Source organism: Scyliorhinus torazame, chromosome 4 (genome assembly GCF_047496885.1).
Source record: "Scyliorhinus torazame isolate Kashiwa2021f chromosome 4, sScyTor2.1, whole genome shotgun sequence".
NCBI lineage: Eukaryota > Metazoa > Chordata > Chondrichthyes > Carcharhiniformes > Scyliorhinidae > Scyliorhinus > Scyliorhinus torazame.
In genome coordinates this window covers 98,543,321-98,562,874 of record NC_092710.1, presented here as the reverse complement: position 1 = coordinate 98,562,874, position 19,554 = coordinate 98,543,321, and the positions used below count along the sequence as shown (strand labels likewise).

At 43.5% G+C, this 19,554-nt stretch overlaps 1 protein-coding gene and 1 long non-coding RNA gene across 3 annotated transcripts in view; one reads left to right on the top strand and one right to left on the bottom strand.

Annotated features, from left to right (window-relative positions):
• LOC140410350 (lysosomal cobalamin transport escort protein LMBD1-like) overlaps nt 1-19,554 on the top strand; it is a 250,202-nt gene that overhangs the window by 193,436 nt on the left and 37,212 nt on the right. For both annotated transcript variants that reach the window (XM_072498366.1, XM_072498365.1), the window contains 3 exons: nt 5,167-5,269; nt 8,526-8,630; nt 10,469-10,618. In XM_072498366.1, the coding sequence (XP_072354467.1) occupies nt 5,167-5,269; nt 8,526-8,630; nt 10,469-10,618 (358 nt within the window). The remainder of the gene's footprint in view (nt 1-5,166; nt 5,270-8,525; nt 8,631-10,468; nt 10,619-19,554) is intronic.
• Nucleotides 1-19,554, bottom strand: part of LOC140410351 (uncharacterized) — a 112,782-nt gene that overhangs the window by 84,623 nt on the left and 8,605 nt on the right. The gene's annotated exons all lie outside the window — the stretch shown is intronic.

The following is a 19,554-nucleotide window of genomic DNA, read 5'->3' as shown; positions in this document are numbered from 1 at the left end:
CCCACACAGACCAAAAGAATGTGCAAACTCCACACAAGTCGTCCAAGGTCAGAATCGAACCATGGTCTCTGGTGTTGTGAGGCAGCAGTGCTAACCACTGTGCCACCATACTGCCCCACAAATCCATATCCATATATATATATATATAATGTAAAAATATGCAGTGTGAGATCTTAATCCTTCACAGAGGGGACAGAACAAGGAGGAAATCTATGGTGGGAGAAAGATAGATAAGGTAGCTGGTAAAGGAGGAGAGAAGAAGGAAGAGACACAGTGCTGAAGAAGAAAAATCCCTATCAACCATTCAGACGGATGTGAGCATTGAAAAAAAAGAATCAGTGAGGAGAGATCCTCTGGATGGGAATTGCATCCAGGTGGAGGGCATCGGGGAGTTTCTGTAACATGGCGAAATGGAGGGTAGAAATACAGGGATAGACTTTGAGGGGCAACTAGAGCCATTGTGGAGGTAGGCAGCAAATAATTTATAGGCTGTGGGTGCTTTGCAGTGGGTGTAGGGGAGAAGCAGAACATTGGGACCAAAAACAAACTAGGTTAATGAGTGTGAAAACTGAACTGAAAGTTTGCCCCATGTGGGGAGCAGTGTTGACACTCCCTAATTTGTCTACTGTCTTGCAACCCCAGCATGACTTGTGTTGTCTTCAGGCTTTTCTTTGCCATGAGTGATGTACCTCATCCTCTCTTGACTCTATTCCCACAATACATCTGGCAAACCAACATCTCTTGCCAACCCCCATGCTTGTTGGCATGAGTGGTTCCTTCTCTGTAGATACTGTCACTTTCCATTTCAGGACTGCTAGCAATGCTTCTGTCCAAATAAAAACCTGTCCTTTAAACTAGCCCATTTCCAACTTACTTTTTCTCTCCAAAGTTGTTGATGTATTATTGCCTCGAAAATGTGTGCCCATCTTTCCTTACAGTCTCCCGTTGTGCCTCTTCAATCTGGTTTCTGTCCGCATAGGACTGAAAAGACCCTAATTAAATCTCAATATAGCATCCCTCTTTGTTTCTCTCAAACTCTCTGCTGACCGTTATTCAGCCAACCATACCCACCACCATTTGCCGCCTCCTATATTATAAATCAAATAATTAGTTGCTACATACCTGTAGTTCGTATTGCAAGATTATTTTTTTATTCATTCACAGGATGTGGGCGTTGTTGTCTGGGCCAAGCATTTATTGCCCATCCCTAATTGTTAAGAGTCAACCAGACCAGGTAAGGATGTCAGATTTCCTTCCCTAAAGGACAGTAGTGAACCAGCTGGGTTTTTACAACAATCGACAATGGTTTCATAGTCATCGTTAGACTCTTAATTCGACATTCGCTTTTTTATTTAATTCAAATTTGATTATCTGCAGTGGTTGGACTTGAACCCAGGTCCCCAGAGCATTGCCACCACCTCCTCCCTAATTTCTTTTGATGACAAAATGTCAATATTTGAATATTTGTTTTTGAACTCTTTGTTGATCTGCTACTTGTTTTCTTTGAACGATCATTTTCTTTGTCTAGCTGGAGAGAAATATACATTTGGCGAGACAGTGGCGTCGTGGTGTTGTCACTGAACTAGCAATCCAGGATAATGCTCTGGGGACCCGGGTTCGAATCCTAAGGCAGATAGTGAAATTTGTATTCAATAAAAATCTGGAATTAAAAGTCTAATGATGACCATGAAACCCATCTGGATCACTCGTGTCCTTTAGGGAAGGAAATCTACCATCCTTACCTGGCCTGGCCCTCGCGTGACTCCAGAAACACAGCAATGTGGTGTACTCTTAACTGTATCCCACTGAAATAGGCCTAGCGAGTCACTCAGTTCAAGGGCAATTAGGGATGGGCAACAAATGCTTCCCCAGCCAGCGACGCCCACATCCCAAGAACAAATAAATGTTTTTTTCTCCGAGACTTCCTGTTTATCATGCCTTTTTCCTGGTTTCACATCTTAGTAATGTCTTTATGACATGACGTTGTTTGATTCTTTTTTTCCCCCTACCCCCTAAACCTCCCCCAAGTAAATCTGCTGACAGTTTAGTTTTCTCAGAAGTCGACAAACGGCTGCCACCTCCGGACGAACCATAACGTTGATCCTCTCAGGACCAACTTAATTTTCTCAAACACAGCCATGTCACTAACCCAAACCCCTGATTTGGGGGGCTTTGAGTCCCTCCACGCTAATATCCATCTCCTTCTCACCAAGGAGGCAAAGGCCAAAACATCAGCCTCTGTCGCCCCCTGGACTCCCAGGTCTTCCGACACTCCGAAAATCGCCACCTCTGGACCCGGCCCCACCCTTGTTTTTAGTACCGTGGACATGTCATCCGCAAATCCCTGCCAGTATCCCCTAAGCTTCGGGCATGCCCAAAACATATGGACATGGTTTGCTGGCCTCCCGCACACCCCACACACTTGTCTTCTACCCCAAAAAACTTGCTCATCCGGACAACCATCATGTGTGCCCGGTGAACCACCTTGATTGAATTGTATCAGGCTGAGCCTGGCACATGATGAGGACGTGCTGACTCTGCTCAAAGCATCTGCCCACAGACCCGCCTCTACCTCCCCTCCCAGCTCATCTTCCCATTTCCGCTTTAGCACACCTATCTGAGTATCCTCCCACTCCATGAGTTCTTTATTGATATCCGAAATCTTCCCCTCAGCACCCCCGTTCTAGAAACTATCCTGTCCTGTATCCCCTGTGGCGGTAGAAGCGGAGAGGTCACAACCTGCCTTCGTGCAAACTCCCTTATCTGCAGATATCGAAACCCATTCACTCCCGGCAATTCAAACTCCTCCTCCAAATCCTCTAAACATGGAAAGCTCCCATCAATAAGTAGATCTCCCAGCCTCTCAATCCCCACTCTCTGACACCTCCCAAATCCCCCATCCAACTTCGGGACAAACCGGTGATTACCACAAATTGGAGCCCACATCGATGCTCCGTCCATTCACATATGCTTCCGCCACTGCCCCCAGACTCTCAGGGCCACCACTACCACCGGGCTGTGGAGTACCGGGCCGGCAAGAAAGTCAGAGGAGCCACTACCAATGTCCCCAAACCTGTGCCCTTTCATGATGCTGCCTCAACTCGCCCCCCCACCGACCCCCCCCCCCCCCTTCCTGATCATGGCATGGCTATATTTGCCGCCCAGTAGTAATTACGAAAGTTCGGCAGCGCCTGCCCCCAACCCCCCCCCCCCCCCCCGGGCTTCGCTCCAGCAACACTTTCTTTACTCGCGTGGTTTTACCCACCCACACAAAACCAGAGATCACCCTATTCACCCTGTTGCTAACTTTGGTTGGCTCTTAATTCGTTGCCCGTTTGGTCTTTACTGAATTTGCTCTGTTTCTATAACCTTTGCTCTAGAATCGCAAGGTATCTTTATGATACTGCCACGAGGTTCAAGTTCAAGTACTGATCAATAACTCGACACGCCAATTAGTAAGATTCAAATCAAAACACATTTATTATACACAGTAAATCACTACTCATGCATAAACTCTACTTTCTAGACTATTCTTAGCTTCGGAACTGGTCCACCAGGTCAGGGGAACAAATTACCTTTCGTTCGATCGTGGGTCTGCAGGGTTCAAAAGCTGGTATGGACTTGTAGCTAGGAGCGTCTATCTCATAGCGTGCATTGACTGGAGACTTACTTGGTTGATGCGGCAGCTTAGGCAGTTCACTCTCGAGGGTTGATTCGAGTTGCTGAGTGACCCTGCCAAGAAGGACGATTTGAACTTTGGGACTCTACTTTATAGTCCCCAGGGGCTTCACGCCCCTTTGGGGTGGACCCCGTATCTGGTTCCTAGTGATTGGACTGCGTTCCGATCACTTGGATCGATTTCTCCGATGCTGGAGCCGTTCCCTGATCGCTGGGCAGTCCCTAGGTGTCCGTTGGCCTTCCTTTGTCTTGGCTCCTGCTGGCGCCGAGGAGTCTGGCTTGGCCTTATTCACCTTACATGTTTCAATTGTTCCCGGGGATCGCTCATTAGTATGCAGATGGCTGTGAGTTTCAGTGCTGTCTGGGCTTTTGCAAGTTCTAATACACAGGATTTCTGCACTTGCTAGTTTTTGCCTATGTTGGCTGAATTTCCCTGTAGTCTTTGCGGTCTCCATTTTAAGTCGGTAAGTGGCCAACCCAGGTGGCTACAACCCGCTAAAAATAGAACTTTGGTATGAAACTAGAGAGGCACTGGAAAACAAACTGAAACCTCGGGAGGACCATCATTTTTACGGTTTGTACCCTCCCCGCCAGTGACAACGGGAGCATGTCCCACCTCCGAAGGTCCTCCTCCATTTGTTCAACTAGCCGGGTCAAATTTAATTTATTTAATTGCTCCCATCCCCGTGCCACCTGAATTCCCAAATAACGGAAACTCCCTCCCACCACTTTTAAACGGCAGCTCCCCCAGTCTCCTCTCCTGACCCTCACCTGATCACAAAAAACTCACTTTTACCCATATTCAATTTGTACCCCGAGAACCGGCCAAATTTCCCGAAGATCCGCATAATCTCCCCCATCCCCCCCCGATGTTGTTTGATTGTTAATATGTAACTCTGCTACCTGCTTCTATCAATTTTAATAAATCAAACGCATATCTGCAATTCAATCTTGCCGCCACCACAAATTCATTCTTTTGCAATGAAAATTCAATTGGTCAATTTTCAGGCAGCACTTGGTCATTTACAAAAGAAGCGGTCACAACCTAAATTCTGAAAAAGGGAAATTTAGTTAATAGAAATCTACACGGAAACAATTAAATGCATTATTGATAAATCTTTCAGCTTGATTTATAAACGTTTTTGGAAGAAGTTACACCATGATGTGGCTGTTTTCAGATGCTAGGGAGACATAATCATAACCTCATCATTTTTCAATTTGCCTATCGATCTTTGCCTATCAATCAGTAGAAACAGTAAAGGTTTCTAATATGTTTAATTACTGTAACATTATGCAGCAGTTTTGGATAACTTTTATTGCCCCTAATTGAATGCTGTTTCACTGACTCATTGGCTTCTCCGAAATGTAGTATTGTGTATGATCATATACTTGTGCTCTGAATAGTGTTTTCAGGAAAAAAAGAGAACTTTCAACCATTTGTTGACATTTAGAGGTTAAACTGTTCTTTTTCTTTCAAATATCTTACAGCCTCGATAAAGCACTCCATTCAGTTGGTTTTGATTCTGGATTTATAATATTTGAAACTAACTTGGCAAATCCTTTGAATGAGTTATTGCTCATTCTACAGACAGTAAGTGCGAACGTATTACAAGACTAGAAGGTACAATGCACAATCAAATGCTACAGTGAATACTGATCATTTTCCTGTATCTAGCTATTGACATATTTCTTTTGAGCTATTAGATCCTTACTGGTGTCTCTCACTGCTGTTGATTTCAATGGACCTCCACCAATGCCTTAGAAACACCCCCATCTTTATCTCCTGTAGAATGGCTTATATTCACACTGTTACTTTTCTTCCCTCGTATACTTGCTGAACATTTATCCACAAGAAATCCCATTTTTTTCACTTCATTTCCCTTCCATAATCTGTTTAGGTCCCACTGTAATTTGTTTTCATGCTCGCTTTTGTTTAAGCCTCCGTTTTTCTTCATTCCCCACTGCACTGACCTTCTGCAAATCTGAGACAGCTTATATCTGTCTCAGCTCCAAGTGATTTATATAAATTGTAAAAAAAAAAAATTGTGGCCCCAGCACTGATCCAGTGACACCCTATTAGTGAGCTCGTGCTACCTTAGTGCAGCTCGATTCATAACAACACTTCATTTTCCTCTGGTTTAGCTTATTTCTAATCCGTTTCATGTTGCATTCCATTTCCATAGTTCCCTGCCTTGTTGATTGATCGCTTTTGTATCAATGTATCAAAAATCCTATTGAAATTAGATTTTGAATAATATTAACATTTATTGTCACAAGTAGGCTTCAATGAAGTTACTGTGAAAAGCCCCTAGTCGCCACATTGAAGGCGCTGCTGCCTTGTTCTGCATTACAAGCCAGCTGTTTACCCCACTGTGCTAAAACAGCCCCTATACTGACTAGGCATGGCACTGCACTGAATAAAATGAATTATCTAATCATTTTAATTAAGCGAAACTAATAAGCCTGCAATGGAAAATTGTAGAAACCCAATTAACCAAGTATTAATCAAGTAGATTCTGCAGCGCTTCCATTGAATTTCTGTACCACTGTGATCTTGAGCTCCAGTAAATATGTTAAGAGAAAAACCTCCTTCCATAAGTCCATGCTGACTCCATCAGGTTTAGCTCAGTGGTCCGGTTTAGCTCCGTGGGCTAGACAGCTGGTTTGTAATGCAGAACAAGGCCAGCAGCGTGGGTTCAGTTCACTTACCGGCCTCCCCGAACAGGTGCCGGAATGTGGCGACTAGGGGCTTTTCACAGTAACTTCATTTGAAGCTTGCTTGTGACAATAAAAGATTATTATTATCCATATCAATATCTATCTATCTTTCAGCATATCTTCTAAAACTTGGCGAGCAGCAAATATTTGGGTTCACTTTCCCACATTTAACTTATTTTTTTTTAAAGGGGGTAAGAAATTATGTTGCTAGTTTCCAAACCTCGATTCTACACCTGTTTTTAATGATTCTCGAAAGTGTATGATTGTAAGGAAATGGTGGACCTCTGCTGTCCAACTCTATAAATTCTCTGATTTTAGTGCCTGGTGCTCCTTTCCACCCCTCAGCCTGTCAATGATTGAAAACAAAATAAAATTTAACCTCTAATGACTACACCCTTTATATTGAAATAAAACTGAAACATAACAGTACTACCATATATGTAAGAGTATAAGTCAGCCATTAACGCCTTGTTGAATACCTCCAAAATCAGAGGTCGACTTACACGTTGAATATAAAAGTGAAACACCAGTGTGGGTGGTCGCCATCTTTGTCATTCGCCACTTGCCGCCTGCCCTGTGTGGTCCTATTCCTGTGCATCTTTGCAATGTGGTTCATATTGCCTGCTTGATATCCTGTAACCAGTTATAAGGTGCTGGTAAATAAAGCATGCATTTACAGGGTTAAACTTGGAGGTGATTACCAATGGAGTGCTGCATGTGGTGGCTGAAAGGGACTTGTACGCCAAAGTATATGCAAGCACTGGGGTCATGCTATACACCACAATCTATGGTAATAAATGCCATCTCATCTTGGGAGTATTCAAGGTTTCAAACATTCAGCCTTTTAATGGCTCACAATTGTTAAATACTTTTAGTACTGTAGGTTCTTTGTGTTTGACAAAAAAGACCTTATTTAATGTCCAGTATGTTTGTCCCCCGATTTTGCTTCACCCTCTTTTTCCCTCCTTGCGTTTCTTCCAAAGTACTTTTCACTTTTAGCTATGGGTGGGGATTTTATTTGGGCTATTCGCCATGAGATCATGAAAACCAAAGCCAGTCTTCACCAGAGAAGTGGCTCAGTGGATGTCATTGGATAGCAATCAAATATGAACCTTAACTGCGCCATCTTTATTTTCCATCCTGGCATGATAAGGCTAACTGTAGGATCTCTCAGTTGAAACAACCTCCTCGAAACCAGAAATGGAATCTTCTGGATACAATTATTTGAAGATATCCTGCTTAATCTACCCCAGTTCCAGCAATGTTGACATTAAACAGTAGGAAGTGAAATTGCCAAAATTGAATATCTAAATTGTCCCATACTTGTGAAGACTCTGAATTAAGGTTCAGGAACAATTCTGTGCACCTGATTTTTTTAAGAAGCAGCATAGCTACACAGGAAGCCAAGTGCTCCTCTGTGCACCACTCACCCAAACATAACTGCAGCTCACCACGTTGTTGTCGATTGCAACTGAAGTGTGTTTGTAATGACATGATCACCACAGCAGGGATTGTGGGGTGATACTTGGGGTGAGAGTTTATTATTACTTAACTGTTCAGATTGAGCATGTGAGTGAAGATGGATTTGTGTTCCTTGGTGGCTGAGTTACCAGATTCAGACTTTAGCTTTGTAAATGTTTGATTTATTGGCTCTTTATGAAGCACTTAAGTCCCTTCAATACTTGCTGCTGAAATATCTTTATTTTGTTTGTAGAGTCAATTGTTTTGATTGGAACAATTAGAAAGTATTTTTTTTGTTCCGTTACATTTGCATTGCTACAGTTTTTATCTTTGTTGCGGCTTATGAAAACTATCCATACTTCAGATTATTAAAGATCATCATAAACCCGTGCTGGAATTCCACTTGGAGAAATTTAATTTAATGATCTGGATATATTTTTCAATGGAATTTCACTTATTAAACACCAGTCAATCAAATGCTTGTGAAAGTCTCAATTAGGTTAAAAATCTAAATTTAGAAATATTAAGTAATATGGATTTTAAATGGCTTACCAACAAGATTGTTATTTTGCTTGTTTTGCTGCAGCTTGATTGTAAGCATCAACAGCAACAATATATTTAGATTTATAATCACAGAATTCATATCCTTTCTTTTCCTTCCTCCTCAGGTTTTCCCATTGGATTATATCCTAATTGCTATCATCACAGTGTACCTAGTCTTCACCTCCATGGCCGGAATCCGAAACATGGGCATCTGGTTTTTCTGGATAAGGGTATTTTCCTATATTGTCTGTGTGGGGTGTATGTCTGCACATAGGTTGAGAAAGGAGGAGGGAAGGATGAAGGGAATAACCTAGGAACCTATGAGTAAAAGTATAACTGATCCCACTGTATTGCCTAATTTATGACCACAGAGAACTATGAAATCCAGTATATGAGTCATGCCTCTTATGTTCTCTCAGTACAAGCAGCTAACATGGAGCATTTCTGACAAAATGGTCATTGTAAAACGGTGGAGCATCGTAAGCAAAATTGGAAGTCATAATTTTAGGTTTAATGCCCCTTATTTGCTTTGGCAGGTAAGATGAGGCATTTGTTCATGCTTGTAACCACAGTAACATCAGATTGCTTCACCTACTTCATAACGGGCTGGTTTAGCACACTCGGCTAAATCGCTGGCTTTTAAAGCAGACCAAGGCAGGCCAGCAGCACGGTTCGATTCCCGTACCAGCCTCCCCGAACAGGCGCTGGAATGTGGCGACTAGGGACTTTTCACAGTAACTTCATTGAAGCCTACTTGTGACAATAAGCGATTTTCATTTTCATTTCATTTCTCCAGCGAGTCTTAGCATTCAGCCCATCGAGTCTGCACTGCACCCTCCAAAAGAGCACCCTACATAGGCACACGCATCTACCCTTAGGGGCAGCACGGTAGCATTGTGGATAGCACAGTTGCTTCACAGCTCCAGGGTCCCAGGTTCGATTCCAGCTTGGACCACTGTCTGTGCGGAGTCTGCACATGCTCCCCGTGTGTGCGTGGGTTTCCTCCGGGTGCTCTGGTTTCCTCCCACAGTCCAAAGATATGCAGGTTAGGTGGATTGGCCATGATAAATTGCCCTTAGTGTCCAAAATTGCCCTTAGTGTCGGGTTGGGTTACTGGGTTATGGGGATAGGGAGGTGCTCTTTCCAAGAGCCGGTGCAGACGCGATGGGCCGAATGACCTCCTTCTGCACTGTAAATTCTATGATAATCTATGATAATCTAACCCCTTAACCCCACTTAACTTTTGGACATTAAGGGGCAATTTAGCATGGCCAATTCACCCAACCTGCATATCTTTGGACTATGGAAGAGAACCAGAAGGAGACCCACGCAGACACTGGGAGAACGTGCAAAATCCACACAGACAGTCACCCAAGGTGCCTGAATTGAACCCGGGTCCCTGGTGCTATAAGGCAGCAGTAAACCCGGGTCCCTGGTGCTGTAAGGCAGCAGTAAACCCGGGTCCCTGGTGCTGTAAGGCAGCAGTAAACCCGGGTCCCTGGTGCTGTAAGGCAGCAGTAAACCCGGGTCCCTGGTGCTGTAAGGCAGCAGTTCTAACCACAATACCGCCCAATTAATTTGGATATTTTCTTTAAAAGTTAAACTCGAAGTTAGAGGAAAGGGGGATTTGGTGGAATGAGCTGAAGCTACTCTTTTTAAAACTTTGAAGATTATGATTATTTCCAGTTAATGCTGCAGTATTAAGCTTACTCTAAAGTTTAAGTACCTTTATGACTGTACTTAGCCTCAACCTTATTGTGCATAAACTATATTTTTAATGAAGGAGACCAGCGTGTCTGGAATTCCATCCTGGGAATATATAGTTAGATTGAAATTGTGAATTCTTCACTGTTTTTGTGAAAGAATTTTATTTGACGTGTCCTTTTGTTTAATCATTATTTTATTTATACACACACACACAGTATGTTTTTGTATAATGTTCCCAAATGTTTGTTGTGCAGGATGATATTGAATAATTCTTTGTTATGTTGGCAGTGAGGGATATAGAATGAGTGAATACCAAGTGGATACTGTAGTATAAACCTCTGTCTTTTTCTCTTGCAACTAGCTGTACAAGATCAGACCTGGTCGAACACGCCCACAGGCTCTTCTTTTTCTTTGTATGATCCTGCTGCTGATGGTTCTGCACACGAGTTATATGATTTACAGTCTTGCACCCCAGTACGTTATGTACGGAAGCCAAAAGTATCAAGAGCAGGTAAGTTTAATTATTTGTTCATTCTTTCCTTCAGTCAGTTGTTAATTCTGTTTCATGTCATTTCACTTTGACTTGGCCTGTCTTTATGACATCTGTCAGACCACAAGGTAAATGTACTTGAGGAAGGCCATTCACTTGTCCATCAAAGGAGCAAAAAATATTGTAGTCCCCATCACAATATCTAGTTGAATGAATCTGAGGTTTTCTCCTCTGCTGCCCTAAACTAAACAATTCCAAGTGTTGATTAGCCACAGTAATGTTCTCCCTCACAAGTTCTAAGTTGGCCTTTCACCAATGTTGACACATGCCCTGTTGTTCTAATATTTTAAACTTACCTTGCCACAGTGCGCTGAATATTGTGATGTAATGCAATTCTTTTCCCCAAATCTAATTTTGTAATCCATAGTTTGCTGTTTAAAAATTACATTGCAAATAGTGCACATTTCAGCATAGCAAGACTTGAATAATATTAAAAGCAGCTAAAGGTAAAATTAATTTGCAACTGAAATATATTGGATTGCTACAACTGTATGTAACTGTGTGTACAGAGACTTTAAAGTGTTGAAGTAAATGCAGAGAATGATGAAAGTGTGTAACTAGTCTGTCAATAACTGAACTGAGAGTTAGCATTCTTCACTCCTTTCATTAAAATTGACACTGCTGGAGAAGCACCTCTTTAGGAGTGATCAAAACAATTTGGGTAGGGAAGAATAACTAAAAGCAAAAAAAGACAAAATACTGTAACATATTGAAAGAAAAACAGATATTGCAGAGTCTTTCCCTTTTTATGTTGAAAAGTTTTATAAATGGCGAGTCTAGTCTCACCATGTCAGTTCTGATTTAGCGCCCCACCACACACATACGCACACACACTAATCTGATGTGCACTTACAATATTTTCTTCTTTTCTAGTTTCATAATTTTGTATACTTCTCAATAATTTGCTTTTAATGAAGGTTACTATTGAAGTGAATAGCTCAAAACATCCTGATATAATAGTGCTCGTTAAAAGATGAATTTATAGGTAGGAAATGAATGATGAATGAATGAATTTGTACCTATTAGATGTGCTATCAAGTATGACTGCACAACTTTGATTGAAAGCAAGAACAAAAGTATTTGGTGGACTTGTGTTAGAGTAATGAGCTGCCTTGCAACATACATGATAGGATTCGTCCTCATGACTGACGTCCATGCATTTATGGGCTGCCGAAGATACATAAAAGTGACGTCCCATTCTACCAATGACACCGTATGATTTGGCTAGATGGTTGATTGAATTACTACAGCCAGTTCTTGATGAGTTTTCCACCTATGCAGATGAAGTACTCTTTCACCTTTGCGAAGACTATGTGGCTTACTGATTGATAGCAATGCCTTGCTAATGTGCTTCTTCGACATTACAGTTCTATTTACTAAAATGTCACTGAGGGAAACCATTGACAATTGTGCCACATCGCTATATCAAAGAAATATAAATGCACTGCCAGTTTCTGAATCTTTATTCTTTGAACTTAACCAGCACAGAGTAGTTTGAATGCCACTGTATGTCCAAAAGGATAGTGGAGCCATAGGTCCAGCGGGCTCACTAACATTTATGTTGGTTTCCATGATAAACGCATTTTCGATGCAATTAACCCCAACCTCCCACCCTGTGCATATTTCTGCTATGTAGATGATATGTTCGCAATCTTTAATCTGTGCCTGCATACAAGTCTTTCCTTGCACACCTTAATATGCTCTATCGTATGAGGAGCGGTTGAGTACTCTGTGACTGTACTAGATGGAGTTTAGAAATATGAGGGGGGATCTTACTGAAACTTACAAAATACTGAGAGGCCTGGATAGAGTGGACGGGGACAGGATGTTTCCACTAGTAGGAGAAACTAGAATCCGAGGGCACAGTCTCAGACTGAAGGGACGATCATTAAAAATTGAGATGAGGAGTAATTCTTGAGCCAGAGGGTGGTGAATCTGTGGAACTCATTGCCGCAGAAGGCTGTGGAGGCCAAGTCACTGAGTGTCTTTAAGACAGAAACCAAGGTCCACCACTCTGAGTGAGGAGCCTAGAGGTAACTCGGAAGGCTATACCCAAATTGTCCATCAATCTTATTATTCTCAACCTTACTTTGGGTTAGGTGGGTGCAGTTCAGCATTGAGCATCTTTGCAAATTTCCATCTGCACAGCACCTAATTTAAACTGACACTGGAATAGGAAGTTGCTATTAAAGTATATCATAGTATTTGAATCCTCTCTCCCTTCTTCCCCCACTCCCCTCCAAAAGCCAAGACATTGCCTGACAGCTTGATACATATTGATCAACCGGCAACCTTTCAGTGGCTGCTGACATTTCCGCAGTACAGCTGTGAGACTCACAGAATATCATCGAATCCTGCAGTGCAGAAGGAGGCCATTTGGCTCTGAAAGAGCGCCCTAACCTCGGCTCAATTCCCTCACCCTATCCTTGTAACCTCACCTCGGGACAATTTAGCACATCCAATCCACCTACGCTGCACATCTTTGGACTGTGGGAGGAAACCGGAGCAGCCGGAGGAAACCCACGCAGGCATAGGAGGAATGTGCAGATTCCACACAGACAGCCGTCGGAGGTCTGAATCGAACCTGGGTTCCTGCTGCTGAGAGGCAGCAGTGCTAACCACTGTGCCACCGTGCCAACCCCGAACGTGAGGGGAGACACCACCGAAGTAATGGTAAATTTGGCAAAAGGACTTGTATATGTAGGTACACACTCGAGCCAAACTGTTGGCCTTGTTGGGTGTGATTTTCAGAATTTCATTGACCTACTGGAGATTTACAGGGAAGTACCTGGGGCCCTAAATTATGAAGAGCGACTGTTGTGACAGAATTTATTTTCACTACAGAAGGTTGGGGGTCGAGAGCCGTGTCTTCCAAATGCTGAGAAGCACAGATAATGTAGTTGTAAAGTATATTTAATTTGAACTAAGCATGCATAACTGATGTTTAAAATTAACAAGCCTCAGGTGAGAGTAAATAAGTTCATGCCACATTGACGCACGCACCCCTGTGGACATGGGCACACTGCCAGCAAAAGCATTTAATGTCATTAGTTACTTCCTTGAAAATGAGACTCGGTTATAAATAGAACTGTAGATTATAGGGAAAAGTAGAGATGTTGATGATCGAAAGATTGCAACCATCTAAATTAACTTGAGCAACTGATCTACTGAAGATATTCTGCCATTTCCAGATTAACAAGTCTGCAAAACGTTCTCAAAATTTGTTCAAATGTGGGCCACATGTTACATGGTCAGTGGTTGAAATAGGGTTGATAACCTTGACGATTTGGCCCTCTTCCTTGTTAATTGGATCCAGTGGTAAGTAGGTGTGATGCTGGCAGCCTTAGAAGCTGTGTGCTGGTGAGGTTCAATATGTGAATGTTGGATATGAATCCTAACTTCCAGGGATTGCTGCTCGGTGAGTGATGGGTGTGGTGCATTGAGCAGAATGGGAAGTTGGTGGTGCAGTAGGTCTGGGATGTAGTTTGAGGATGCTTGCATTCACCTTGACCATATTTATGAGGTTATTGCACAGCTGTCATGTCTGAGGCCGAGTCACCCTGATGATGTGCTCTAACTCCCACCTCGGGTAAAGTGTGAGGGAATCCTGGGCAACAAAACACCTCTTCTGGAATTCTCCTTGCTCACCAGATGTTATTATTGAACCAGGGAACTTGCTGCCTGTGTACTCTGCCATTGTGGTTCATGGAATCTTACTAGTTGATTTCAGGTACATGGCCTCCCTTTAATACGAAGTGACCTTTAAGAAGAGCAGGGGTTTGCAGACCACATGGTCAATGAACAATGCTTCGGGACGACCTCAAAATTACAGCAAGGCAGCACGCTACATAGAGCAGAGAGAAGCAGCTTTTGGGTTAACACTTCAGTCATCCAGTTGAGGTGGGTGCATCAAGTTTGCCTGTTTAAATGTGTGTTGCAAATCACAAATCCAAAGCAAGGTTGTCCAATTTCTAGCCTTGAATTTTAAGGTCCCACAAAAGAATAACACTGATTAGCAGATTATGTGGTAATCTTGGAAATACAGGAAAGAGAATATTAAGATTTCAATTTTCTTTGGCTGAACCCATTTGCAATGTGTGATGACCTTTGACCTGGGAGGAGTACCCAAGTAGAATTTCTAAATTGTCTAAAAGACCTTTGGAATCTGTAATTCTTTTCAAGAATGTTTGAAAGGGACTTTTAAGAGTTTGCATCAATTATAAAGAGATCAATTGTAATTTTGTTGGATAATAGAAAATATGGTCCATATGAAATAGGAGCTCTTGAAGGTACTGAACAAACTGGCTAAAATGGTCTCAAATCTGGAAAGCTGTGTGAATAACTGAGATGACAAAGAATTTAGGGTTTTCTCTGAAATGCCATAACTGTGAACTGGAGTGGTCTTGGTTGGTCAGGTTAAAAGAAACTCTGGCAATCTGGACCATCCGGACAGCCGTGACAAGAGAGAGGGTTTGTAGAAGTGGACCTTGCTGGTGATCGCACCTGTGCAACACTAAAGTGAAAGCAGTTGTCAGATAGGACTCTGACATACCCTGCATGAATGAGGAACAGTGTATATTGTGAAATTGTGTAGCTGCATGGTGCCACATTTCATGCACAGTGATGTGAATGTTTATGGTTTCATAAGATGTATTTTTGTTGTATAAGGGGACTTCCGCTGGCGACATGTAGGTGGAAGTCGCACGTTAGGTGGCCCCTACTAGAGCTTCTGGTTTTTGGCCCTTTTTACCTAGTTTTCTTGGGACAATTTTGGATGATTAGCTGTTAGGAAAGTGTGAGGAAGTCGTAGGATATCAATGTTCCAGAAGAAGAATCGGAAGAAGGGGGTGAGTGAATGCCCACCGGCGAGTTTGGTTGTGAATCCAGCAAGAGGAAAGATGATGGGTGCAAGCTTGCCGAGTGGGGTCGCGCGCCATTATGGTGGATAAGCTGGCCGAGGTGATGGCGGGGAGGTTTGAGGGGCTGTTCTCAAAGCATTTTGATCTACATTGGAAAAAGGTAAGTTGATGGGGAGGAGGACCCCCTCCCTCTGTGTTTGATGGGGCCCATGGGTTGCTCTGCCTGAAGCCAATGATGAATGAGCCACCAAGAGCTGTGACAGTCTGCTTCCACAGTTATCAGCTGAAGGAGAAGGTGTTGAGATGGGCGAAGCTGAATCTAGACTTGAGGTGGGAAGGCATTGGTATTCGGATATATCAAGATCTCACAGCGGAGGTGGCGAGAAGGCGGCAGCCTTTGGCCGGGCAAAGGCAGCGTTGGAAAAAGGCAATGTGTGATTTGGGATAGTCTACCTAGCAAAGCTGAGGTGACTCACAACTGAAAAGACCTCTACTTTGAGACGGTGGAGGAGGTGGAGGTGTTCGTGAAAGCTAAAAGACTGGGACTGAAATGTGTTTAGACTTCGATGGTGTTGATCTTTTTTTTGTGTATCTCCCTTCCTTTTTTCCCATGTTTTTTGTTCTTCCTTATGCTTAAAGTTCCAGTTGGGAAGAGATGCTTTGGGGGTTGGTAGTGATCAGCTGGGATTTGATGGGGGCTTTCATTTAGGTCTGAGGGATTCTTGGGTGGATGTTTGGAAGGTTTCGGTGTGGGGGTGAATTTGGTGTTGGTTTAGTTTTCTGTGTGGGGGATGGGGTTCTGGCAACGACCACCTCGCTGGCAAACGTAAGTTGGCTAGTGAACGGGAGTGAGGTGGGGAAAGGGACCACGGTCATTGAAACCTGTATTGACGGGTTTCGATTGGCCTGGGATGTGTGAATGGTTGGGGGAGGGGGATGATACTAGGGTAGGTGTTAGAACATAGAACATTACAGCGCGGTACAGGCCCTTCGGCCCTCGATGTTGCGCCGACCTGTGAAACCACTCTAGAGCCCATCTACACTATTCCCTTATCGTCCATATGTCTAGCCAATGACCATTTGAATGCCCTTAGTGTTGGCGAGTCCACTACTGTTGCAGGCAGGGCATTCCACACCCTTACTACTCTGAGTAAAGAACCTACCTCTGACATCTGTCTTATATCTATCTCCCCTCAATTTAAAGCTATGTCCCCTCGTGCTAGACATCACCATCCGAGGAAAAAGGATCTCACTGTCCACCCTATCCAATCCTCTGATCATCTCGTATGCCTCAATTAAGTCACCTCTTAACCGTCTTCTCTCTAACGAAAACAGCCTCAAGTCCCTCAGCCTTTCCTCATAGCATCTTCCCTCCATACCAGGCAACATTCTGGTAAATCTCCTCTGCACCCTTTCCAATGCTTCCACATATTTCCTATAATGCGGCGACCAGAATTGCACGCAATACTCCAAATGCGGCCGCACCAGAGTTTTGTACAGCTGCAACATGACCTCATGGCTCCGAAACTCAATCCCTCTACCAATAAAAGCTAACACACCGAACGCCTTCTTAACAACCCCCTCAACCTGAGTGGCAACTTTCAGGGATCTATGTACATGGACACCGAGATCTCTCTGCTTATCCACACTGCCACGAATCTTACCATTAGCCCAGTACTCTGTCTTCCTGTTATTCCTTCCAAATTGAATCACCTCACACTTTTCTGCATTAAACTCCATTTGCCACCTCTCAGCCCAGCGCTGCAGCTTATCTATGTCCCTCTGTAACTTGTAACATCCTTCCGCACTGTCCACAACGCCACCGACTTTAGTGTCACCTGCAAATTTACTCACCCATCCTTCTACACCCTCCTCCAGGTCATTTATAAAAATGACAAACAGCAGCGGACCCAAAACAGATCCTTGTGGCACACCACTAGTAACTGGACTCCAGTCTGAATGCTTCCCATCAACCACCACCCTCTGTCTTCTTCCAGCTAGCCAATTTCTGATCCAAACTGCTAAATCTCCCTGAATCCCATGCTTCCGTATTTTCTGCAGTAGCCTACCGTGAGGAACCTTATTAAACGCTTTACTGAAATCCATATACACCACATCAACTGCTTTACCCTCATCCACCTGTTTGTTCATCTTCTCAAATAACTCAATAAGGTTTGTGAGGCACGACCTACCCTTCACAAAACCGTGTTGACTATCTCTAATCAAATTATTCCTTTCCAGATGATTATACACCCTATCTCTTATAAACCTTTCCAAGATTTTGCTCACAACAGAAGTAAGGCTCACTGATCTATAGTTACCGGGGTTGTCTCTACTCCCCTTCTTGAACAAGGGGACAACATTTGCTATCCTCCAGTCTTTTGGCACTATTCCTGTAGACAATGATGACACAAAGATCAAAGCTAAAGGCTCAGCAATCTCCTCCCTAGCTTCCCAGAGAATCCTTGGATAAATCCCATCCGGCCCAGGGGACTTATCTATTTTCACACTTTCCAGAATTGTTAACACCTCCTCCTTATGAACCTCAAGCCCTTCTAGTCTAGTAGCCTGAATCTCAGTATTCTCCTCGACAACATTGTCTTTTTCCTGTGTGAATACCTTCGAAAAATATTCATTTAGCACCTCTCCTATCTCCTCGGACTCCAAGCACAACTTCCCACTACTGTCCTTGACTGGCCCTACTCTTACCCTAGTCATTCTTTTATTCCTGACATATCTATAGAAAGCTTTAGGGTTATCCTTGATCCTACCTGCCAACGACTTCTCATGTCCCCTCCTGGCTCTTCTTAGCTCTCTCTTTAGGTCCTTCCTAGCTAACTTTTAACTCTCGAGCGCCCTAACTGAACCTTCATGCCTCATCTTTACATAAGCCTCTTGACAAGTGTTTCGACTGCCTTAGTAAACCACGGTTCCCTTGCTCGACCACTTCCTCCCTGCCTGACAGGTACATACTTATCAAGGACACGCAATAGCTGTTCCTTGACCAAGCTCCACATTTCCATTGTGCCCATCACCTGCAGTTTTCCTCTCCATCCGATGCATCCTAAGTCTTGCCTCATCGCATCATAATTGCCTTTCCCCCAGATATAACTCTTGCCCTGCGGTATATACCTATCCCTTTCTATCACTAAAGTAAACGTAATCGAATTGTGGTCACTCACCAAAATGCTCACCTAACTCCAAATCTAACACCTGTCCTGGTTCATACCCAATACCAAATCCAATATGGCCTCACCTCTCGTTGGCCTATCTACATACTGTGTCAGGAAACCCTCCTGCACACATTGGACAAAAACAGACCCATCTAAAGTACTCTAAATATAGCGTTTCCAGTCAATATTTGGAAAGTTAAAGTCCCCCATAACAACTACCCTGTTGCTTTCGCTCCTATCCAGAATCATCTTTGCAATCCTTTCCTCTACATCTCTGGAACTTTTCGGAGGCCTATAGAAAACCCCTAACAGGGTGACCTCTCCTTTCCTGTTTCTAACCTCAGCCCATACTACCTCAGTCGACATGTCCTCATCAAACGTCCTTTCTGCCACCGTAATACTGTCCTTGACTAACGATGCCAACCCTCCCCCTCTTTACCACCTTCCCTGAGCTTACTGAAATATCTAAACCCCGGCACCTGCAACAACCATTCCTGTCCCTGCTCTATCCATGTCTCCGAAATGGCCACAACATCGAAGTCCCAGGTACCAACCCATGCCGCAAGTTCACCCACCTTATTCCGGATGCTCCTGGCATTGAAGAAGACACACTTTAAACCACTTTCCTGCCTGCCGGTACACTCCTGCAACTTTGAAACCTTAGTCATGACCTCACTACTCTCAACCTCCTGTATTCTGGAGCTCCAATTCAGGTTCCCAAGCCCCTGCTGAACTAGTTTAAACCCTCCCGAAGAACATTAGCAAATTTCCCCCCCAGGATATTGGTACCCCTCTGGTCCAGGTGTAGACCATCCCGTTTGTAGAGATCCCACCGACCCCAGAATGAGCCCCAATTATCCAGAAA